General features: G+C 40.3%; 1 protein-coding gene across 1 annotated transcript in view; it reads right to left on the reverse strand.

Moving 5' to 3' along the window:
- The window catches only part of LOC126335020 (serine protease snake-like), a 126,540-nt gene that overhangs the window by 67,871 nt on the left and 33,025 nt on the right, over positions 1–25,644 (reverse strand). The window contains exons 2-4 of the mRNA XM_049997858.1: positions 17,592–17,756; positions 13,859–13,959; positions 13,650–13,759 (exon numbers count right to left, since the gene is read on the reverse strand). Of these exons, the coding sequence (XP_049853815.1) occupies positions 13,650–13,759; positions 13,859–13,959; positions 17,592–17,756 (376 nt within the window). The remainder of the gene's footprint in view (positions 1–13,649; positions 13,760–13,858; positions 13,960–17,591; positions 17,757–25,644) is intronic.

A 25,644-nucleotide genomic window follows, 5' to 3' on the forward strand; every position in this document is an offset into this window, starting at 1 on the left:
CTGTTGTAAGTAGTTTTCAGAAAAACCTTGTAGTATTGCTTCATAAGATGTGTTGTCACAGGCACCACTTACAAATCTGTATTTGTTCTAATCAATTGCTGGATGATTAAAGTCTTCTTCAATGATGACAGCACGACTAGGGAACAAATATTCTAGGAAGCTGAAATGTTCTTTTTCTGATTTTGGTGGTGATTTTGCCTGTTTGTTAACACAAATAGTACACCAAAGCCATTCTATCCTACACATATTTAAGTCGGTTTACATAAAAATTAACTATGATCTAAATAATAATTTAGCACCATGTAACAAAAGTTTGATTTCTGTAACTCTTTAGTGGTGCATTTTCTCGGGCATAGTTTTGAGCCCGACTTCTAATATTGCACACTATTTTAAACTACCAGGAAGTTTCATCACATGAACCAGACCACCATTAACTCTGACAGTGGCTGTGTAAACATTCTATAGAGCAGTCACATTGGCTTTCTAATTATATTTCTTTAGTTCATTTATGCTCCAGTTAGGTGAAGTTTATCAAATTCTGTTACCTTACATTAACTTCCATAATTAATCTTTTAGTTGTGTATTCATTTGGAAACCCCTAACCAAATGCAAAAATTTTAAAATACCTTCACAACAACTTTCCAGTATTATTAAAGTTTGGAAGATCGATTATACAAGTACTCTTTATGGGGTTATTGGATAGTAAAGAAAATAAACAGAAGCATTTGTGAATATGGACACCATTTTACTTCATTTTTGAATTACTTTTCTGGTCAAATCACAGTAGCAATGAAGATTACAGCACCAAAAGTTGCCCAAGATGAATCTCACAGTTCTTAGTTAAGTAAACATCAGAGTGAAAGGGAAGTTAGCATTAAGAGTCACAACTCTCAACATCAAGGGACTAAAAATGTGCTCAATAATAGGAGAAGAATGTTGTAATCTCAAATGGTGTTGTTGAACTCAGTATTTTGCCACTTATTTTAGAGGAGCAACAAGAAACATACCAGAATGCCCCGATGGGTGTGTCCTAATAAAAGAGAATTTATTTCAGAAATGTATTGTGAGGATTCCTTCAAGTCTGGTATACACTAGTAAATTCATCATCAATGGAATATTTGCAAAGCAAACAGATATGCTATCATGCATGGACCTTCTAACAGTGCTACAATTGGCTTGCACAATCATCAGTTTGTCTATCAAGATACAGAGGTCAACTCTTAAAAACGAAAATTGAGGCCTTAGGTATGAATTTGTCAGTGATAACATTTTATTTCACTAATTATGTAATAATAGATGCTACATACTTTGATTTTTGAACACCAACAGCTCCTCATCAGTATTTGACAGTGTTGTGCCATGCAGTCATACAGTGTGGTCACCACTCGTAAGAGCACTGTGTACCAATGCTCCAGTGGCAGCAGTTCAGCATACTCCTAAGTGCTCACAGTGGGGGTATAACAAGAGATGCAGCAGTCATACTGCTGGAGTCAATGGATCCAATTAGAATCCTAAGTGATTAGGTCACATCATTGCAGACCAGAAGGGCAGTAACCTGGTAGGTCTCCAGGAGTATGGAGGTCTCCTCTAAGTTGTGGCTCTGTTATTGTGATCATGTTTATGGAAGATTAACTTCAGCTACAGACCAGGACACGAGTGACTATGCTAAGTTATGTTTCACCTTGTTTTCAGACTAAATGCTCTAAGTTGTAATTAATTCTGACTTTTCATTTGATATTTTGTACCTCGGGTGCAACAGACAGCACTTTTTTCTACAAAGTGTGGAGATTGTACCAAGCAGTGTACTGTGTGGTAACACAGTCTTTGGTGGTGGATTCGCAAATCTGATCAAAATTTGCATGTATTTTATAACAGTATTAATAGATTAATTCTCCGCATAAAACAGAATATAATTAATATTAAATTCCTTATTCTTTAGGTTGTATAGGAGTTTGTGGGGTGGAAATTAATCCTTGTGATTTGTTTTGTTTTCACTTCAACACAACTATTACAACACTCTGCTGAGGCAGTGCAAAGCAGAGAGAAGAATTACACTAGTACCAATTAATTACTGGCAGTGGAACTCTCTTGCAACATAGGTGTGGCATGAAGCAATGGCTGAGGCGGTGTGTGCTACTGTGCTAACCAGACAGAGAATATTTGATGTTAGTTTAATATTGTGTGACCTAAGGGACAATAAAAAGATTACATTTTATGTATTGTTACACTAGATATGAAATTTTGCCTTTGAAAAGCAAAATCTATCTTTGTCAGACATCGTCTGTAAAATGTCTGTTGCACTTTTGATACATGTAATCTGAAAGTCTGCAAACAGGAGTGATGAGGCTAATAGTGCAGAGTGATTTGTTACGCTGAAGAAGTGTGTTATTTTCTGAAGAAGTTAGTTGAACTGATTCCAATGAATGTTTTGCTGCTTTGTTTTAGTGAGTAGTAAGTGAGTCTTCTTTAATGCTGCATTCAGATACCGAAGTATGAAAATTTTGTTGCTAAATTGGAAGAAATAATTTTCAATACATTTCATTTTATAAAATTTTGTATGTTATTTTATGTGGTCTTTTTTTCTGTTCTCACAATTTCAAACTGTCTGTATGTTTACATTAATTGTGTTCAAAATATTTTCTGAGATCACACATCATTTTGTTTGGAGTAATGGAAAAAGATTAATTGGGAAGTCAAATAGTGTTTTCTGGCAAACAGATCTAAATGTTCTGATACAAGGAGAATGTTTGCTATAATTGGAAATCCATTTAAATTTTTAGGGTTGGCTGAAATCAGATCTATTTCATTATGTGTAAGAGAAACACAATGCACTTACATGGTCCCAGTACCACACCTTAAGGTGTGCCAAAGTTTATCATAGTTCTTTACACATAAGCGAAGTCATCCATAGTTTCATAGGTGATTTACTTCTGTCAGAGGTTAAAGATACTTTTACAGTTATGTGACTGTTTGACATCTCTTGTTAAAACCAAGCATCTGTATATCTTTCCTGGAATCTAATTACTGAAATAGTTGTTACATGGTGCATGACAGTTATTATTATTATTATTTCTTTCCTTTCTCAGACGTTATGTCTGGTTAAAAATTGAAAGTGACCCAGACCTTGATCAAGTGTGACTTCCTTTTAACTGTACAGTGTATGTTACATTGCATTTAGGAACTTTCGGGTAATTAAACATGTATCAATAATTACAGATTTCTGTAGTTGTATACGTTTTGATGTAGCTGTATTGCGTTGATGTACTGGTGGATATTGTGTGGAATGACTCCTGTAGTTGATAGTATAATTGGTATAATGTCAACTTTATCCTGATGCCACATGTCCTTGACTTCCTCAGCCAGTTGGATGTATTTTTCAATTTTTTCTCCTATTTTCTTCTGTACATTTGTTGTATTGGGTATGTATATTTCAATTAGTTGTGTTAATTTCTTCTTTTTATTAGTGAGTATGATGTCAGGTTTGTTATGTGGTGTTCTTTTATCTGTTATAATGATTCTGTTCCAATACAATTTGTATTCATCATTCTCCAGTACATTTTGTGGTGCATACTTGTATGTGGGAACATGTTGTTTTATTAGTTTATGTTGTATGGCAAGTTGTTGATATATTATTTTTGCTACATTGTCATGTCTTCTGGGGTATTCTGTATTTGCTAGTATTGTACATCCGCTTGTGATGTGATCTACTGTTTCTATTTGTTGTTTGCAAAGTCTGCATTTATCTGTTGTGGTATTGGGATCTTTAATAATATGCTTGCTGTAATATCTGGTGTTTATTGTTTGATCCTGTATTGCAATCATGAATCCTGTCTCACTGTATATATTGCCTTTTATTAGCCATGTGTTGGATGCGTCTTAATCGATGTGTGGCTGTGTTAGATGATACAGGTGCTTGCCATGTAGTGTTTTCTTTTTCCAATTTACTTTCTTTGTATCTGTTGATGTTATGTGATCTAAAGGGTTGTAGAAGTGGTTATGAAATTGCAATGGTGTAGCTGATGTATTTATATGAGTGACTGCTTTGTATATTTTGCTAGTTTCTGCTCGTTCTATAAAGAATTTTCTTAAATTGTCTACCTGTCCACAATGTAGGTTCTTTTATGTCATTAAATCCCTTTCCTCCTTCCTTTCTGCTTAATGTGAATCTTTCTGTTGCTCCATGTATGTGATGTATTCTATATTTGTGGCACTGTGATCGTGTAAGTGTATTGCATGCTTCTAGGTCTGTGTTACTCCATTTCACTACTCCAAATGGAAAGTCAAGATTGGTATAGCATAAGTATTTATAGCTTTTGTTTTGTTTCTTGCTGTCAATTCTGTTTTCAGCATTTTTTTTAGTCTTTGCCTATATTTTTCTTTTAGTTCTTCTTTAATATTGGTATTATCTATTCCTATTTTTTCCCTGTATCCTAGATATTTAAAGGCATCTGTTTTTTCCATCGCTTCTATGCAGTCACTGTGTTTATCCAATATGTAATCTTCTTGTTTAGTGTGTTTTCCCTTGGCTATGCTATTTTTCTTACATTTGTCTGTTCCAAAAGCCATATTTATGTCATTGCTGAATACTTCTGTTATCTTTAGTAATTGGTTGAGTTGTTGATTTGTTGCTGCCAGTAGTTTTAGATCATCCATGTATAGCAAATGTGTGATTTTGTGTTGGTGTGTTCCAGTAATTTTGTATCCATAATTTGTATTATTTAGCATGTTGGATAGTGGGTTATTATTATTATTATTATTATTATTATTATTATTATTATTAGTATTGTCCCCACATGCAGAGCAGTTTATAATGTATTAAAGTCTGCCTCCATTCCCCACGAATTTAAGGATGAGGCCTGACAGTGCACAAAATTTCACCATCCTTGTAATGCTGGAACTGTATCTGTGAGGATGGTGGGAAGATCTCCATGGAGACTGATGGTTGCCCTAATAGTATATAGGCATGCCACAAACTTCACAGAGTGGTTAATCCTACCACTAGGACGAAGCCATCTGTTAAAGGACTATGGTAAGCAGAAGCTCCTTCCAGCGGCGAGGCTGACGTGAAGTCCGCCATGCCTTTGTGGTCCATTTGAGCGAGCACAGTTTGTTTTCTGTCACCTGCAACCAGGTGATGCAGTCTCCCACTGATGCATGATGCATCTGTCAGAAGATCATATGATGGCATGCAGTGAGATAGGCCACTGATGGACAGCACCATTCCAACACACTCTCTTGGTGGCTTTGTCAGCCATGTCGTTGACCTGTATCCCAAAGTGGCCAGGCATCCAGAAAAAGATCACTTCATTGCCACAGTGTTGGAGCCACTGTAAGGAGTGATGGATGAGCTGATTCAGCTGGTTGACTGGATACATTTGGTAGAGTACTTGTAGTGCACTAAGCAAGGTGGAACAGATAAGCAAACTTGTATGGTGACAGCTGTGAACCCTCTCCAGTGCCATCAGAATGCCATATAATTCCACATCATAATTTGTGTATTGTTCCTGAAGATGCACTTTAAAAACCCCATAAGGGAAAACAACAGAACAACCGAGGACATCCTATTGATGGGATCCATCTGTATAAACTATGATAAAACCGTGGTACATACTTAAAATGGACAAAAACAAAGTACAAGTTTTCTTGTACTGTGTCAAGCTAAAAATCAATTTGGGCCTTTGAACATGCCAAGGTGGCAATGTGTTCCATCCCTGGTTGTGTAGTTTGATGCCTGATAGACCTGTATCATTGAGGCAGTCTGTAGCACATGTCCCTAATGGCTTGGTCACATAGGGCCAATTCCTGAACAGTCATTCAAAGGTGGGTTGGACCACTGAACTAAATGTAAAGACCTAGGGGATGCTGAAATTTTCAGTACCTGTCGAGCCAAAAGGACACAGCACCAAATCCAGAGTGTTGGTTCACCAGCCTCTGCACACAGGCTCAGAACTAGGCAGGTCCGAAAGTCTCCAGTTGATATCTGAGTGCCCTCATGGTGGACAGCATCTAACACCTTGAGGTAGGAAGGATGGGCTGATCCATAGATCATGTTGCTTTAATCTAAAAATGATCAAACAAATGCCCTACAAAGCTGCAGGAGGCGGGACCTGTCATCTCCACATGTTTTTCCACTAAGGCACTTCAAAATATTCAATGACTACAAGCCATTTGTTCATTATCCTTCAGGTGTGGGAGCCAAGTTAATTATGAGTCGAATAAAAAACCTAAAAAGTGAACAGTTTCTTGAAAATATAAAATAGTGTCATCCATTGTGAGCACTGCTTGGTTAAAACTTCGACGAGCATGGTTAAAATTAACACATGTAGTCTTCTCGGGTGAGAACTGAAAACCAATTGTTCTGACCCAGGTTTCCAACCTCACAATGGTCAGAGGCAGCTGCCTCATTGATAACAATGGCAAACAGTGTGACACTGAGGACACTGCCTTGGGGGGGGGGGGGGGGGGCATTTTCTTGAACATAGCAGTCAGACAAAGCATCACTAATGTGATATTGAAAATGCCAGTCCTCTAGAAAGGATTGGATAAGAACTGGCAGGCATCCACGTAGTCCCCATTCATGAAGTTGGTAAAGGATGTTGTACATCCAAGTAGTGTCATATGCTTTTTAAAGGTCAAAAAAACACACAAACCAAATAGTTCTGCCATAAGGAGGATTCCTGTATCACTGTCACCAGTAGCGCTAGTGCCTGAAACTGCACTGGGAGTGGCTCAGGTGACCTCGGGATTGAGCAACCAAATCAGGTGGCGGTTGACCATGCATTCAAGAGTCTTACCCATATAACTGGTAAGGGCTACACTCTGGTAACTGTTAGGGGCGCTATGGTCCTTGCCTAGTTTCAAAAATGGAATTAATATTGCCTCCTTCCAAGTTGCGGGGTACTGTCCATCAAGCCGGATCTGATTGAAACAAGAGAAGAGCCGCCCTTTCACTTCTGTGCACAGATGATGAAGCATGTCATAATGGATCTCACCAGGTCCTGGAGCAGCGTCTCTGGCTGCAGACAAAGCTGATTGCAGTTCCTACATGGAGAATGAAAGGTTGTAGACTTCCTCATCTCTGCAATGTTATGGAACACCTGAAATCAGGAACTTGTCTGGATGACGTAGTAATAGTAAAGAAGTATTCAGCTAAAACCTGAGCCATGTCTTATGGCATGTCCACCAAGAACCACTGTTTAACAAGGCCATAAGGGAATGTGCATTTCCCTTGATGAAATCCAACTTATTGATTCCCAAATTTGTGCAACAGAAGTGGGCCAAGTAATGGAAGTCATGAATTCCATCCAGGAAGCCCTCTTACATTCTTTTATCACTCAACTTGCATGTGCTCTCACAGATCTGAAGGCATGAAGGTTTTCTGTAGTTGGACAGTGTTTGAAGATCCACAGAACTGTTCATCTGACCCTGACTGCCAATCAACAGTCGTCAGGAAAGGGAGGTAATGACAGTGGCACATAAAGTGCCCTCCGCAACACACCATTGGGTGGCTTGCAGAATATAAATGTAGATGTAGATGTCACTCCATGAAGGTACAGGCCATCATCTGAAGTGTTTACTAGACTGGGGGATAGATTCTGCGGCAGCTCATTGGATCTCACAAATGGTATTGGTCACCATCTCCTGTACACAATACTTTTGTTCAAAAGTAGCCTGTCGGCCATACTGCAACCAATTTTCCCTTTGTATTATCAATCAGTGTGGTCTCCTGTCAGCCACCATCCTATTCAGCAAATGGATCCACACTGGGAAGTGGTCACTAGAATGTAAATCTGCAGCCATTTCACACTGAACAGAATTTGCAATAGCTAGGGAACAAAAACAAAGCTGAAAAAGATCCTGTAGCCGTGGAAAAGTGTGTCATCTGACCAGTGTTAAGAAGGCAGATATTCTCAGAATGGACAAGCTGATCCCCACAGCACATTGTATGTACTGAAGTCCCCCACAAGGGGGAATAGCCACGGGAGTGCCTGAAAGAGTTCTGTCAGTGTGTCTGCACCCAAAGGGTCATTAGGTGGAAGGTAAAAAGAACACACTGTGATATTAAAGGGTGCGAGAACTTTCACGGCAGTTGCTTTCATGCCAATGGTAAGACGGACAAGAGAGGAGTGGCAACTGTCTTCAATGAAAACAGCCACTCAACCTTTAACTCAGCGGCCAGCAAACATTGCACAGGGCTCACGAGCGCACAGCGCTGCACGTGTGCTGCTCGCGTGCAATCATCGACCGGGGCAGAGACGACAGCCAGCAGGTTGCGGCGTGTAGTACCAGGCTAAGCAGGGGACGTTGGTGTGAAGCGACCACTACGTAGTGAACGTTGTATTTCAAGAACCGGACAATGCAGAGTGAATCAAGGAAATGGACACGTGGTGATTTTTTATCTTTGAAAAGGGATTGGAAGATCACTTTTTCTTTGTGCAAAAACATGAAAATTCGAAATGTTTATTACGTGGCAGTATTCTCACCAGTCAGCGGAAGTTTAGTATTGAATACCATTATAATAAATTTCACAAGGAAGAGGACAACTTATCGTCGGATTATGAGCGGATGGGGAAATTGACTGAGCCTAAGAAGAGCGATCTTAATACTAGATGAATCTGATGTAAGTTGCTATTGTCACGAGAGATCTATGACTTTCTTTTGTCATATCTCTCATCTAACTGATTTAACATTTTATGGAGCACTGCTTTCAATTTTTGAGGATGACAACAATGATAGCGCACTAGTACGTGCAAGTCATAAGATTGTGCTTAATAGAGCGAGAGCTGGAAAACCATTTGCTGAAGGTGAGTTTATAAAAGAGTGCATCAATGATGCTGCTGATTTACTTTGCCCACTGAATGCAAATCAGTTTCGAGCTATCACTCTTTCTCGGCGGATTGTAAGTAGTAGTATAAGTGCCATGGCAGGTGACGTTTATTGTCAATTAAGGAGTGCAGTGCAGGAGGTTATTGCATTTGCCATCACATTTGATGAGTCCACTGATATTTCAGACACTGCGCAATTAGTGATTTATGACTGCAGCGTGGACACTGCTCTGCACATAACATAGGATTTTTTTTAGATATGATATCTATAAAAAGCACGACCACAGGTGCAGACATCCTTAAAGTTGTTGAAGAAGCTGTCTATTCAGTTGACTCAAACTGGGAACGTTTGGTGTCAGTGAGAACAGGAGGAGCACTTGCAATGAAAGGGGAACAAATTGGATTTGTTGGATTACTAAGAAAAAAAGCTACAGTGTACAAAAGAATCATTGTACAGCATCCACTGCATTTTGCACCAAGAAGTACTCTGTGCAAAAGCAGCAAAACTGGGGGCGTCATGCAAGTGGTTATTCGGGCAGTTAATTATTTCAGATCCCATGGGCTTACACATAGACAGTTTCACACATATTTAGCTGAAATTGAGGTAGAGTATGGTGACATACTATACCACAGTGAAGTCCGCTAACTCAGTCGTGGTAATGCACTCAAAAGATTTTTTGAGTTGAGAATACTAATAAATCCGTTTTTAGAGGACAAAGGAAAGTATGACCCAAGATAGAAGATCCATAGTGGGTTGCCAACCTTGCATTTTTAGTGGACATTACCGGACACATGAATGCAATGAACACAAGTTTGCAAGGAGAAAATCTGCTAATTTGTGGAATGGCTGAAAAGGTGCAAGCTTTCACTAGCAAGCTTGAGCTGTGGGAACGACAGCTCCCGTCAGGGAACACAGTGCATTTCCCTACTCTGCCTACTGTGTGAGAACGGAATTGCAAGGAATATGTTTCCGCACTCAGTGCAATAAAAGAGCAATTTCTCAAGCGATTTGGGGATTTATCATATTTATTCCAAGCTTTTGAATGGTTCTCGAGACCATTTGCTGTTTCTATAGATGATATTCATCCCAATTAGCAAATGGAATTAATAGATCTACAGTGTAATTCTCATCTGAGAGACAAGTTCCTTTTGCCAAGATGTGTAATTGACGACTTTCCACAGCAAGAGTTTCCTCGTCTCCATCGTGAAGCCACGAAGATAATGTAAATGTTTGGCTCGACATACATTTGTGAGAGATTTCTTCTCTTATGAAAATTTACGTAACTGTTTGCTTTTGTCTGTACATAGAAATTTTGTTCCAGACATTAAACATACTGTAAACTCCACCTGTGATAATTAAATTAAACGTATCGTAGGTAATAGGTGCTCTTTCAAACCACGATTTCTTTCAAGCACTCCTACTAACCTTATTCCTTCATTCAATAAATGCTAGGAAACAAAACTCATTACACAGGAAGCAGTGGAGAGATGGTATGGTGGGAAGGGGAGGAGAGAGAAGTGGGTGGCCTGCTTGCCCCTGTGTGCACACAGAACACCTTTTAACTGCACACGTGCAAGTGCCCTGCGGGATTCCTGCCTGCCACTGCTTTAACCTGTCTCCAATAGTATCATCCTTCCTGTATGGGTGGTAACCCTGTAACGCAGGTGTGTCAGTGACTAAGATGCGTTTTTTGTAAGCAGATGCAGAACGGTTTCCCCTGGACCAGGAACTGTAATTCTTCCAGATGTGAGTGATATCCATTTAAGTTCCACTGCAACACAGAAGTCTATGTGGAAGCCATTGTTTAGGATGGTTGTTCTTTTCTTTCTCCCTTGGAGGTGGTAATTTACCAGGAAGGTCAGGGGGAACATTACCCAGTTCCTGGCTCTCCAGTTATCGAATTGGAAGTCCATATCCTCCAGAGCATAGACCCCTTCAGAGAGGAAGAGAGCTCGCCAATCCAAAGGTTTAGTTACCACTTTCTTGGACTTGGAACTACTTTTCAAAGGACATTTTTCTTTACTGAAGGGAGGAGTGGTTGCCAGGGTCACGGGGATATCTTAGTTGGCTTCTGATAGTGGTATGTGGCTTAGGTAGTAAGCCCATTGCTGACAGCTTCTGAACGACTTCAAGTGGAGAATTCCCCATCCCCCCCCCCGCAACCCCCCCCCCTCAGGTACACCAACAATTGCATGTGATCATACTTGAATCTGTGGTCTGAGTTCATGTGAAGGCGTCACATTTAGCGATTGGCGTCTTGAGGGCTGATGCAAAAGAAATAGCAAAAACTGGAGGTTGCATAGCTTCAAAACCTTTTCTAAATTCACAATAGGGTATGCATCTCTTGACTCTCAACTCCTGAATTTTCCTTTCCTCATTGTAAACCTCACACTTTCTGCTCCACACTGGCTGATCCCTAGAGCAGTTAACACATTCTGGAGGTAGTGTACCAGAATTGCCTGATTTGTTAGCTGAGGCTCCACAATTGTCACATATAGCCCTCCCATTACATCCCATAGTGGTATTGCCAAATTGCTGACATTTGTAGCATCACATTGGGTTAGGATCAAATAGGTGAACCTTAAGATGGATACAGCCTGCATGGATATGTTCAGGTAATTCCAGAGTACTAAACATTAGAGTAAATGTTGCCAATTTTTCCAATTTGCCATTAACTCACCTCATAGTTCTGCACTTGTGTTATGCACATAGTTTTCCATTCTGCACATAACTCCATGGGGTCCACCTCCATAACATCGGAGCAGGTAATCACATCCTTACTAAAGTTAAGGGTTTTATGCAACTCATGTCAAATGGGTAGTTACCTAAGGCCTTACATCCCAAAAAGATTAGATATTTGGTTTGAATTAGCAGTTTCCACTAGAAGTGTTCAATTACAAAGTCGTTTGAGACTTTTTAGAGACCAAGCAATACCCTCCAATGACTTGTGAATATAGAGAGGAGGATAACTTCTCAATGGTTCCCTCTGTTTGCTTGATTACAATGCAAGTGTTATGGCACTCTAATTCCCTGTTATCTTGAATCAGACTTCTTTTCGGGGGGACAGACCAACCAAGCTCTCTTTGATGAGTGGGTGTAGATACTACCTGACAGTACACCTGTCCTGTCAGGAGTAGTAGATTGATGAGACCATTCCACAGGATCCCACAAGATGCTAGGGAAACAACCGTCATCCCATACAGCCCTGTATGACTGAGCAAACCTTATACAACTGGGGGGCAGCAGGTGCCCCAGAGGCTACCCACTACAGACTGTTTTACCTCAACAGCCATTCACCTCATCAGCACATAGCACATCTTTTGGTTGGTGGTTTTTTTTTTATAGAGGTGTACACCTACCTCACAGTCCAGGTGGTGAAGCCAAGACCCCCATTCTCCAAAACACAGAACATTCCACCACTGCACCGCATTGTGGTCACTGAAGCATGCCCAGAGCATACGGTGACACAGAGGGTTCATGGCACTTACCAGTCCCCAGTGCAGGAACCCCAGAGTTGCCAAACACGTACTCAGAAAATGAATGCTGATCCCCTCAGGGGCATGACAGTGGAAGTGCAACTAATTTGATTAGGTGTAGCCCTGAATAAACATGCATAAAAACCTCACAGAAATGCTTTAAAACGTACCATACAAACATACTCTAAAGGCACACTGTGGATAAAATTAGTCAAGAACTGCTAATGTTAATTTTCCCCGAAAACTGGGTAATGCAACTGTGTGGTTCATGACACTTTAAGACACAAAGTAATCATTTTTCTCCAGAGGCATTAGTGTGATGGTCTGCATACACAAAAACTGAAAAACTACTACTATCCACATGAAAGGCTGAGGAAGGGAGCTTGTCCCATTGCCTTCAACATTTAGTGAATAACTCAAAAATGAGCTTAAGGGACACTTAAACTGCCTAGAGGCAATTTAACAACAACAATAAGGTTATAAGGAATTTCCACTGGAATAGCTCTGCCTATTAAACTGTCACATATTAAAACTATTTGTCAGATGAATCCTAATCCCAAACTTCCATAGTTAATACACTGACCAATAGTTATTCAGGCAAATCTCTTGAGCCGCCCTCATAGCTCCAGTTCTGCCAGTACTATCTCTGTTTCCAAATTTTGTGGATGTTCTCCTGCACACATATCTGGAGCGCTCCTTATACGATTTGTGGAAATGCAGAACACATCCAATCAACTGCTTTCCTGCGTGCAACACTAAACCCTTGCATGCAAATAATACCTTGCACTTAGCCGCACAGGGTAGCCACGCTGTCTAAAGTGCCTTGTCACGGTTCACGTGGCTCCCACAGTGAAAGTAAGATATGCAAGAAATGTATTGTCAACTACTACTTATCAGGTAATTCAATGGTACAGATTTGTTTTGAATTTATATGAAGACTTGAAAGCAGCAATTATTTCATTCAACCATGCACACCTCTCAGCTGTAATTTACTGTTCATGAATCAGCATTCCATGAATTTTAACATTCTAACATTAACTGTGGGAAAGTAAAATTAAAGTACATAATAGGTTAATAAAATTTTAATGGTTGATGAAATGAGTCAAAGTATTATTGTGCAATTTTGACACTATTTTTGTATAAATGGTAGCAAATTAGTTGGTACCATGTTTGAACTGTTCTTTTTTATTTTTATCATGTGTATATCCTGCAATTGTCATTAAATTTCCTGAAACTGCACCCTGAACTAGCCACATTCTTGACGGCCCTCAAAGACTAGTGACAACTGAAGAAACTCAATTTTATTTTTATAGAAGGTTATAATATAGCTGTTGACTTAATACTTACAGTGTAGAACTATTTAGACATCCTGCAGTAGTGAGGACGTAAGATTCACTCACAAGCACACCAGCACAATACCACTTATTGTCACTCAGATTACCGTAGCCTAGTGCTGCCTAAGACAGACAAGACACTTCTATTAATATAGATTTCATGTGTTTTAAAGGTTGTAATTGTGATATTAATCAGAAATTTACTTTTTCAAGTATAATTACCAAGTAGGGGAATAAGCCTGGCACAGCCACATTCTTGCCAGGAATCATTTCAATCGGTGGGCACTCACTCACTGTTGCTAGTTGTGCACTTTTCTCACATTCTGTATGAACAAGAACAAGGTAAAAATATTAAGTATTGAAGTGGTTTATTTCCTTGTCCACTGTCTTGTTCTAGAACTGACTGCTGAACCAGAGTCTGACATATGAGTCATGAAACTGAGAGATTTGCTGAAACTTCGCTACTGCAGCGCCTCCAAGCAGCAGGTACTGCAAAATGATTTGTGTATTGTGTGTGTATATGGACTTAAAAAGCATGTAGAAAAGCAATTTTAGATGTAAAGGCTGTACAGAGTATTGAATCTCCTGTGTGCTCCCCTTTTGAGAAATCTGGCATCCCAGTACTGCCTTTCATAGCCAAACCAGAAGAATTGGGAGAAGAAAACAGCCATAGGTATGTTTGTGGCTATATTGTGAAAAAATATTGTCAATCCAAAAATGTGAAGTATGTTCTGCCCTTCTAACTGATGGGAGCAATAATTTGGACAGAAGTAATAAACTCTACTGCTATCTTAGGAACTACAAAGATCATACTTTTGGCACTTTAACTATGTGCAGTAAAGAGCTGCTCAATTTTTGGGCAAAGTGTGAAACTGTGTTCACTAGAAACTTTGAGATGTATGTTCATCAATGTCAGTGTGAGACCATGTTAGTAAAGCATGTAATGGAAGTTGCAGGTTTTCCTGAAGGCTGTTATGAGGGAATAAAGTTGCTGGTTGTAAAATACTCTGTAAGATTAAGGCTTTATTTCATTCTGAAATTCAGTAATGATAAGCTGTCACAAAACAAGAGGAAAAATATAAAATACTTGCAGTTCAGGCATTTAGGATGCTAATTGATATCACAAATGTTTTGGGAGCAAAATTAAATCTGTTTACTCTGCCAGTTATGTAGTTGTTTATTTGCACCCATATGTCCTACTCCTGTCCTTTTAATGGTGCTGATTTTTTTAATGGCACTGAGGTATGCCAATGGATGGCCAAGTTTTAAATGCTGTGTCAGATTACATGTAGCATGTACCTAAATTTTTCTGAAATACAAGGGAATAATAGAAGTTGGGATTAAGTGAAGGGTAAATTTATTTAAAGTCTTTGTCCAAGTTTGTAAAATAGCATAAATGTTGCCATTTTCATTTATATAGGTTACAACAATTCTTTGTCAAAATAACTACTTGAATTATACAGTTCTGGTACTTGGATGTGTAACATGTCTGTTGTTTGTTACCTTTATACAGTTTTTAACATATGCCATAGTCAAATATGGCATAGTGGTTGGAAATATCAGTTTTTGCTGGCAGTATTCCTTACATTTGTAACTCACAGGGAGTCACTTGACACTTTTTGTGATTTTCATTTGGTGCACATATTTTTCCAACATTTATGTATCTGCTGTGTGTCCTGAGTTCTACATGTAGTGGGCAGGAAGTGAGATTTATGATAAACTTACAGAAACATGTGCTAGCTCTAGGTTAAGATATGCACATAAATAGATCATGTCTAGTTTTGAATGTATTAAAATTAATCGGAAATCTGCTAAAAAAGAACTCATGAAATGAATTAAAATCGGTGCACAGCATCACAAAGTATGCAAAGTATATGGATATAAACATAATCAAATCCTTTTAAATGTAAACACATCCTGTTACATGTCATTTCCCGCCTTAAAAAATTTTAGACAATGCAATTATGACTCTGCTGCTACTGCAAACTGTACTTATTACACTGCAATGACATTTTATTAGTATATATTGACAGTAACAAGAGATGGAATATTACTTTATTACTTAATTATGTTTTCCTATTCGTATTGGAAAATTCACCACTATGTTCAGTGACAAGGAAATATGGATTTAACAGCATTAAAAATCTCAAGTTCTCTGTTTATAACATGCCATTCTTCTGTTAAAGCAGTTCTGCCACTTTAAGTGCTAGCATCACTTCAGCTGTCAAAAGGTTGCACACTTCCTACAGAGCTTCGTGACTGTTTATTTTACTGTGGCTGAACTGCCATTTTTGACAATATTTATAAAGAAAATACAGCTTTTTCCCATTGTTTGCATAATCAATACTGTCAACACTTGGATAGCTTTGCTATTCAATTCTCAAGAAGCCTTCAGTTCAAAGCTTACTTAGGTAACATGTCAGTAATCAGCTATGATTTAGTAATGGATGACAATAATCCAAAAAATTATCCTTCAATGATTTATCACATAGAGGTCAATTAGTTTCAGGCTGTGGATTGAAGTTAGCTTCCTCTTTTTATAGATTACAACAGCATCGCACATACAGGAAATTTTTGAGACGCTTTCATGACAATCTCATATCTGGACTCCATGTTTCATATCAAAATCTTTACAATAATAAAAAAGGGAAAATTTTATATAATGAAATACTTGTTTTGTAGCTTGACATTAGTCCACATCATATTGTAATACTGAAAAAGAATTATAAAATGAAAGTATGTTTGAGCCAACTTGCAGAAGTATCCTTTGGGCTCATGAATGGATAGCTGCATGTCATTCAAAAACTTGATTACTTTTATGCATCTACAGTGCTTCAATGTAATTAATGTCTTAATTCTCCTCACTTCAATGGCTCATTCACCATGGAGAGAGAGAGAGGGGGGGGGGGGGGGGGTGCAGGGAGGATGCTGACTCACTTTTTCACATGGACTGAGGGAAGGACATGAATAACATTTTTTCCAGATGTAATGGAGTAAGTGGAAAGGGTATAGCAGCAAGTCTGTAGTTCCAAAGTCATCAGTGGGGGTTGTTGATGGGTGCAGTGATGAAGAGCAAATCTATGTTTACATCAAAAAATATTGTACAATGGGGACTAACCAGATAAAGCACTTCCATTGCTAAGATACAGACCTCATAGTCAGAATGTTAGAGCTAGGTCTATCTGGCCATCCTGATTTAGTTTTCTGTGGTTTTCCTAAGTCAGTTCAGGCAAATGCCAGGATGGTTCCTTCGATAAGGCCACTGCACTGTCCATCTGTCCTACGCTCTTAAACCATACTTTTAAATTCTTTGATCAATTATATTTTTGGAGTTATACATTTTCATTGTATTTGGTGCTGAATACCTTACCATTGTAAGATGATCCCTGGATGAATGAATGAATAAATAGAAATAAAAATAGAAATACTACTTTTTCACTCAGCAATTTGGTGTACCCTAGTAGCTAAGATGATTTTTTTAAATCAATTCTATCCACAGAAGATTATACTCTTACTTCACTACTTTTTAACTTGGGATCCACATGCAAAAGGATTTAATGAACTTGTTACCAACAATTTCAAGAAACAATCTGGAAGAAAAGAGTCTATTGCATATGCCAATTACTAGCTTCAATAGAGGAAATGTGTTAGGGAGGGCTCAGTGGTATTTTGACAGGAAGTAAGATCACACTGAATGTAATGCAAATAAAGTTTTGTAAAGTTATTTCTTGATATCTGGACAGAGTCTATGAGGAGTTATTTGTTTGCCCTCTGCAATTCTGAAGAGCATGTTCAGTTCAACTTCTTGTTTGTAGTTTTGCACATTTTCCTTTGTTAGCTAAAGTATGTTTGATGATGGTAAAATTTTTTATTTTAACTGTAAGCCCTTTTAAGTACTTCAGGCAATATAACTGCATTAAACCACAAATGGCACAATTACTATAAAGATGCATACCCTGTTTGCTTTTGATGCCAACACCAGTGATAGGTGCAGGGGATGTGGCACTGGGACAACAGACAAGACCTCTGGCAACACATGCTTCAGCAGAATGCACTGATGGGCAGTCACTGGCAGCACGACACACACCACCAGAGCCGTCGGGCAGCTGACAAACCAAGTCTGCAAAACAACCACATCCTAAAACACTACAAATGGCAGGATGTGTGATATCATAAATTCTAAAGTGACAAATTTTATCAATAATAATCCTAAATTGGAGTGTTTCTCCAGAGAAAGGTATTATTAAATTCGCTACAAGAGATTTAACTCATTATCCTTTTGTTAATGTTACATACTCCAATGTAGTAAGAGAGCTATGGCATGAAATTTTTTTGTTAAATTTTATGTACAAATATTTTTTCTTAAGTTTATTGCAGATTCAGTGTAAAGGTGAAGCTGTCCTCAGCACAAACACTGAACATCAGGGAGAAGGGCTGAAGGGGAAGGAAGAGAGATGAAGGGACATTTACCAGAATTGCTTCACAACCTTTTCTCAGGCCCCTACCATGTGACCTTGTTTACCACTGTGGCACCTGATCAACAGGGGGTCATGCAAGCAGTCTGACACCTCTGCGAACAGTCTCTGCCATTAAGATCCCATTCCTGTGATACACACTGACCTCCAGTCCCTCCTTACAACTACAGCCCCTCATGAAGGCCAATATCTCAATTCATAGAACTTCTTATACTACCCAAAACCATGCACCCCCCACTTTTTACATTCTTAAGATCCACAAACCCAGTCACTCTTGCAACCAATAGTTGCTGGCTTCAAAGCATCCACTGTACATATATCTGCCAAAGCTGATCAACACCTGCAAACTGTAGTACAAGGACTCCCCTCCTATATTTAAGACATCACCCATTTCCTTCCTGCTCACTTTAATCTACTTTATACTTATGAACAACTAGTTTACTCTGGGAGGGCAGACATATCAACAGATCAGGGGCATGGAAACCAGGGCGGCTCCCTCCCATGCCAACCATTTCATGGGTTGCTTGGAGGGTCTTTTCCTGGTGTCCATAAGCCTTCAGCCCCTGGTTTGGTTTTTAGATACTTTTATGACAAATTTGTGATCTGGACTGATGGTGATGCTGATCTGTTAAAATTTTGGAATCTCTAAACACATTCTTCCAATTAAATTTTACATGCCTGTATTCTGAATTCCATGTCACTTTCCTTTATGATCACCTTATTCTCACTGAGGGTCAGTTACTCACTTCTGTTCAGTTAAACCCACCATTGAATGGCATAGCTCAACTTTTGACAGTTGCCACCCTCTCCCTGTCACACATTCCCTCCCATACAGCCTTGGCGACTGAGACAAAGATATTTGTTCAGATACAGAGTCATTCCAGAAATACACAATTCTTGCCTCAGACTTCACTGGACATAATGATCCCACCAGCATAGCTCAAAATCAGATTTCCTGGGCCATCATATCCAGTCCTGGTACTGCTGATCCCTGTATGCAGTCTCCCACCACCACCTAAACCAGCCCTGTAAGCTCTCAAAGAGAGGAGCAGGGGGATATGTGAAAGGGTGAGGAGAGGAGAAAAGGAGAGAAGGTGGAGAAGTGGAAGTAAACTGTAGGTGCATTGGCAAAGTAGAAGGTGTGCATGCGCTGGAATGGGAAGAAGAAAGGGCATATGCAGTAGGATAGGGACTAACAAAGAATATCTGGTAGGGAGAGTACCCATCAGCACAATTCAGAAATGGTGATGTTGGTGAGAAGACTCCAGATGGCATATGTTGTAAAACATGTCATTAAAGTTAATCACATCATGCTGACTGACATGTTCAGCAAATGGGTTGTTCAGCTGTCTTATTGTCACAGTTTAGTGGTTGCTATTCATGCAGACCCAGTATCTTGTCATATGTCATGCACACATTGCATTTGGCACAGTGAGTGCACTGAAGTTGGCACATCACAAAGCTCCTTTTAAAAGTGGCCGTGCCCTTGATGCGGTAGGAACACCAGAAGGGTTAGTGGAAAGTGGACAGGTCTTGCTTCTGATTCTGCAGAAGGTGGCAGTGAAAGGCTGTATGGGAGAGGTCTTGTGTCTTGTTGTATTGCAGGAGTCTGAGCCATGAGGCAAGGTGTTGAGAACAGACATACAGCAGGGTTGGAAAAGGACATTGTGTAGGTTGTATGGGCAGTAGAATACAACTATGGGAGCAGTAGGAAGGATATTTCTCATTTCAGGCCAGGATGAGCGATAATCAAAATCCTGGTGGAGAATATGATTCAGTTCCTAGTCCTGTAGACAGATGCCTTCTGCTCTGCTAACACACCGAGAAGCCCTTCCCTTCCACTCGAAACAGCCCCCCCCCCCCCCCAAACTCCCCCCTCCCTCCCCAAGCAGTCTCCTCATGTTACAACTAGCAGTCTCCTCCTGTCCCTACCGAATCTCTGGACACTCCAACAGGCAGCTCTAGCATCTTCCCCCTCCCTGTCCCATGCCACCTCCTTACCCCCCACTACTCACCTCAGCTGGAGTGCTGTGCACATCAGACACAGTCACAGTTGGCCCTAAGCACCCTATGACAGTACCCATGTTTATGTGTTATAACAAAACCAGCCGAGTTTTTCTCATTGTCAAAATTGTCAAAATTCAAATTCAATAAAGCAATAAATTGAGAATCACAACCAATTCAAAAGAAAATTTAAAAAATTTCATTAGGATCCTTTCTACAAATTATCTAAATATGTGGAGGAGGAGGAGGAGGAGGAGGAAGATTAATATTTCACATACTGATGACAACGAGGTCATTAGAGACAGAGCAAAAACTCATATTAGGGAAGGATGAAAAAGGAAAGCGCATCCCAGCATCATCTTAATTGATTTAGGGATACCACATAAAATCTATAAAAGGATGGCCTGATGTGGGTTTGAGCCATTGTCACCCTGAATGCGAGTTCAATGTATAAATATATAGACTCAGAGATTGAAAATTTGCATCAGCCATATGGCAAGTAACAATGGTGGCACCTTCACTGATGATTACTTGAGATATGCAGTAATATATTTGCTAATAGTCAAAAATAGAGTGGTTCAGTCATTCAGAGAATTCAAAGAACAAAAAGCTTACGCATAAAATTTTCATTACAGAAGTATTTGAATGCTACATTTGGACAATGGAGGCAAACATATTAGTAAATAATTCAAACAATTCTGCATATCTTCAAAAAGAAGTAATTCAGTGGTAGATGACATTCCCTGGTCTACTTCAACAAAATGGTATTGCAGAATGGTTCAACCAAAGTATTTCAGATACTGTGCAATGTCTGCAAAGTGGAAAATCACAAAATTGCTGTGGTGAAGCAACAGCAGTGGCAAATTATTTGAGAACAGATGCCTAACAGTAGCCAATGGTGGAAAAAGTCCCTACAAATGATGGCATGGATGAGAACCAGACATCAATCATCTGTATGATTCTTCAGTTTCTCCTGGCATGTTTGTTGATTGAAGGAACCATGGTTGCACTGTCAGTTCAAAGTGCCAAACGGGCACAATATTTCAGTGATCAGACATGTTGCCATCATCAGGTGCACTGACGAACTGAGCTCCAAATGGAAACCTACTTGTTTTTTCCCTTATGTGGATGACATGTTCGTCATCTGGCCCCCATGGTAGGGACAAGCTCCTTATATTCCAACATCCAATTCACAGTGGAGACCAAAGCAGAGAGAAGATTACCTTTCCTGGATTTTGTGGTCAAGATAAGAGCTGATGGCATGTTGGGTCACACTGATCTATATTTGCATACAGACAGCTGTCACTACCCTTCTCAGAGAAATGGAGCTCTAAAAACACTGGTACACAGGGCGTGCAGCATCTCAGACACAGAGAGTCTGCCCCAGGAGCTGGAACACCTCAGAACCATATTCTGAAAGAACGAGTACTTGGAAAGGCAGATTAGACACGCTGTCCTACCCACCACTACAGTATAACCTTTGGAGATGGAAGAAGTCACAGAGGAAGAAGCAGCTGCTGCATCTATTCTGTACACTGGCACACTATCAGGGAAAATCAGACGCATATAAAAGAAACACCAATTTAAAACTGTCTTTTGTCCACCCAATAAAACACGAGCATTATTGGGAGGTGTGAAAGATGATCTCTGCTTGCGGAAGGCTCGCATATGCCAGATTCCCTGTCAATGTGGTAAGACTTATATTGGACAGGCTGTGCACACTGTCAAAGATTATTGACAAGAACATCAAAGGCACACATGACTGAAGTACCCTAACATGTCAGTGGTCGCAGAGCACTGCTTCTCTGAAAAACAAGAGATGGATTATGAGAACCTCATGATCTTAGCACAGACTTCTAAATACTGGGACAGCATTATCAGAGGCAATCGAAATTCACACCAGGGATGAACTCATCAACCAAGACTGTGGTTATAATCTTAGCAAGGCATGGGAACCAGCACTGAGTATAATTAAGAAGACACTCAGCAATGAAAACAATCTGGTGAGCTGGGCAACATAGCATTTATGCCATCGCTGCCACAGGTGGCAACCCCTGCATCTCCATGACTGCCAATGCATGCACGTGGTTGCAGACCGTGGAGGGTACACCCTGTGGAGGGAGGGGATACAAAGTGGCCACCCCGCCCTCAGGAGCTCAGTTTATCAGTGCGCCTGACATTGGCGACATGTCTGATCACCAAAATATTGTGCCCGATGGACACGAACTGGCAGTATGCCCATGGACTCTTCAATCATTAATCATCTGTGATTATTTGTACGTTACACGTGTGCAAAATTGAAAACCTGAGGTGGCAAATTTGAACCAAGGAAACAACCTCCTCTAATCGCTGGATATTCAGAAATCATGAAAGTGTGCAGACTATAGCATTCAGAAAAGGAAATATGGCATTTGCCATAGGTATGATGTCTGATGAAAACATCTGTGCAAATCCAACAAAGCTGTTACAGAAGTGATTGTTCTGAAAACCACATCCTTCACAAATGATGTAACATTACAGAATGTTGATATTACTGAAATGAGAGAAGCATCTGATGTTTAACAAAGTGAATATACACAAACCACAGTGGCCACTGGACACATGATGTAGTAAAGAGGACTGAAGGGGATGATGACAGTGCTAAGAATGATTACTCCATAACAGATGATTACTGTAAAATACAAGAATCTACAATCAACAAAATCTACACAACACTTTCTGGGTGATAAACCAAGAAAATGATTTACAAACTACAAGACAAATGAAAAGAAGGCATCTGTGGTTGAAAGGAGAGAATATACACAGGGAAAAAGATCCACAAAGTGTATAGGAACCTATGTCAGATCATAACAACAAATTGCAAGAAGCAATGTTAGAAGAAGTGGCAAACCTAATCCAAAACTGAACTTGGACATGTGGATATGGACAAGATGAGGTTTCAAGAGGAAATATGATGTGAATGGAAGATCTGCCAGACACAGAGTATGAATGACAGCCTTAGGTAATGAGCAATGACCAAGATTTTATTCTGATGGATGTCACAGTCCAGTTGTAAGAGCAAAAACTGTATGATTACTTATGGGAATAGCATCGGAGCAAAAATAGAAAAGTCAGCATTTAGATGTCATTGTGGCATGCCTGAAGGGTGACATAAAGATGAAATGTGTGTGGAGATACCCATTCCTTTCACAGATGCCCACTGACAAATAACAAAGAAAATTCAATAGCATAACAGATCAAGAGGAGCTGAACAGTGAGTGAATCTGCAGACTTTAATAGAGCATCTATAGGTTGCATCAGTCCATCAGATTGGTTTAAGAGAGGGGGCGGGGGACCAAATTGCGAGGTCATCGGTCCCTTGTTCCCAGTAAAATAATTACACAATGAAAAGAAGCAAAGAAAGGAGACGTACAGCACAATAACAAGAGAATGGACAAACGAGAAGAATGACAGAACGAAAACCAACAATAATATGGACAAAAAGAGGAAACAAAAACCATAGAGAGAAGTGAGAAATAGGTAGAAGGTGTAGAAACAAGAGAACAGATGACTGTGGCTGGCAAAACATGTGAATAAAATGGAAAAGCCAGCCACTCTGAGACACATTAAAACATCCACCCTAAAAGCAATAGAGTGGAGAACACAAAGGGACAAAGGACATGCACTAAAACTTATATATGATAAAACCCTCTGTCATGTATAAAACATAAAACTAGATTAGCCAATGAGGCATTGTCAGCTAAAATTAATGGCAACAAGTCCGGTAACTGAAGAGTCCATTGCAGGGCAGCCAAAGGAGGACAGCTCATCAAGATATGGGCCACTGTTAGCCAGCCACCGCACCGGCACTAAGGTGGTTCATCACGGTGCAGGAGGTAGCCACGTGTCACCCAAGTCTGGCCAATGTGGAGCCGTCAGAGAACCACAGAGTCCCTGCGAGAATCCTGCATGGAGGACTGCCACACATTGGTAGTCTCCTTAATGGCACGCAGTTTGTTTTGCATGCTGAAATTATGCATTTCATCTCCCAAAGCTGCAAAACCTTGTAGCATAGTACTGAACGCAGGTCAGTTGCAGAGAAACTGATCTCTGTAAGTGGTTTCCATGTAGCCTGTTTGGCCAGCATGTCAGCAAGTTTGTTGCCTGGGATTCCGACATGACCTGGGGCCAGATAAACACCACTGAATGACAGGATCGTTTCAGGGCATACATGGACTCCTGGGTGGTCACTAATAAATTATGACGAGCAGAGCACTAGTCGAGAGCTTGTAGGTTGTACGAGGAGTCAGTACACAGAAGAAATGACTCCCCAGGGCATGAATAGATGTGTTCAAGACCACAAGATATAGCCACCAGCCCGGCAGTGAAAATACTGCAGCCATTGGGCAAGGAACGCTGTTCAATATGTCCTCCATTGACATATGCAAAGCTAACATGAGCATCAGCCATCGAGCCATCTGTGTAAACCACTTTGTGATGATATTTGTCAAGAATCGAGAGGAAGTAGCAGCAGAGAGCTGCGGGGTTAACCCTGAGTCCTTAGGGCCATGTGAAAGGTGCAGGTGAAGCTGCAGCCTACATGTACTCCATGGAAGTGTACGTGAATGGACCTCAATTATAGGTGGTAAAGGCAAGGACTCCAGTTCAGAAAGAAGGGATCAGATATGAACTGCAATTGGAAGCCCTGACCTGGGCTGCCGATGTGGGAGATGAACTGCTGTGGATGGGAAACGGAGATGATGATTCAGATGCGCAGGAAACTCTGAATGTGTGCTAAATAACTGGCCAGCAGTTGTACATGCCTAGCCTGCAGTGGAGGCCCTATGGCTTCCACAAGGAAGCTGGTCACCGGACTCATCCTAAAAGTGCCTGTTGCTAGGCGAAAGCCACAGTGGTGCATTGGTTGAGGAAATGCAATACTGAGGGCTCTGCTGAGCCATAAACCAGACTCCCATAGTCACGGAAGGATTGAACAAGGGCTCTGTAGAGCTGCAGCAGCATAGAGCAGTTGGTGTTGCTCAGGCAGTGGAGGGTATTGAGGTGCTGCCAGCACTTCCACTTAAGTTGATGAAAGTGAGGAAGCCAAGTCAATCGGCAGTCCTAAGAATCGCTATGTCTCCACTGCAGTGAGTGGATCATCATTAGGGTAAAGTTCTGGTTCTGGATGAATGGTATGACGCAGACAGAGGTGCATAACAGACGACTTTGTGGCCAAAAACTGGAAACTGTGGGCTAGAGCCCATGACTGCGCCTTGTGGAAGGCTCTCTGTAGGTGCCACTCAGCAACATCAGTACTGGTGGAGCAGTATGAAATGCAGAAGTTGTCTGCATACAGAGAAAGTGAGATGGGCGGACCTACAGCTGTTGCTAGACCATTAATTGCCACAAAAAGTAGAGACACTCAATACAGAGCCCTGCGGGAACCCATTCTCCTGGGTATGGGGGTAACTATGGGAAGCACCAACTTGGTCACAGAAAGTACAGAGTGATAGGAAATTTTGGTTAAAAATTGGGAGTGGGCCATGGAGA

The sequence above is a fragment of the Schistocerca gregaria genome, chromosome 1 (genome assembly GCF_023897955.1).
Source record: "Schistocerca gregaria isolate iqSchGreg1 chromosome 1, iqSchGreg1.2, whole genome shotgun sequence".
Lineage (NCBI taxonomy): Eukaryota > Metazoa > Arthropoda > Insecta > Orthoptera > Acrididae > Schistocerca > Schistocerca gregaria.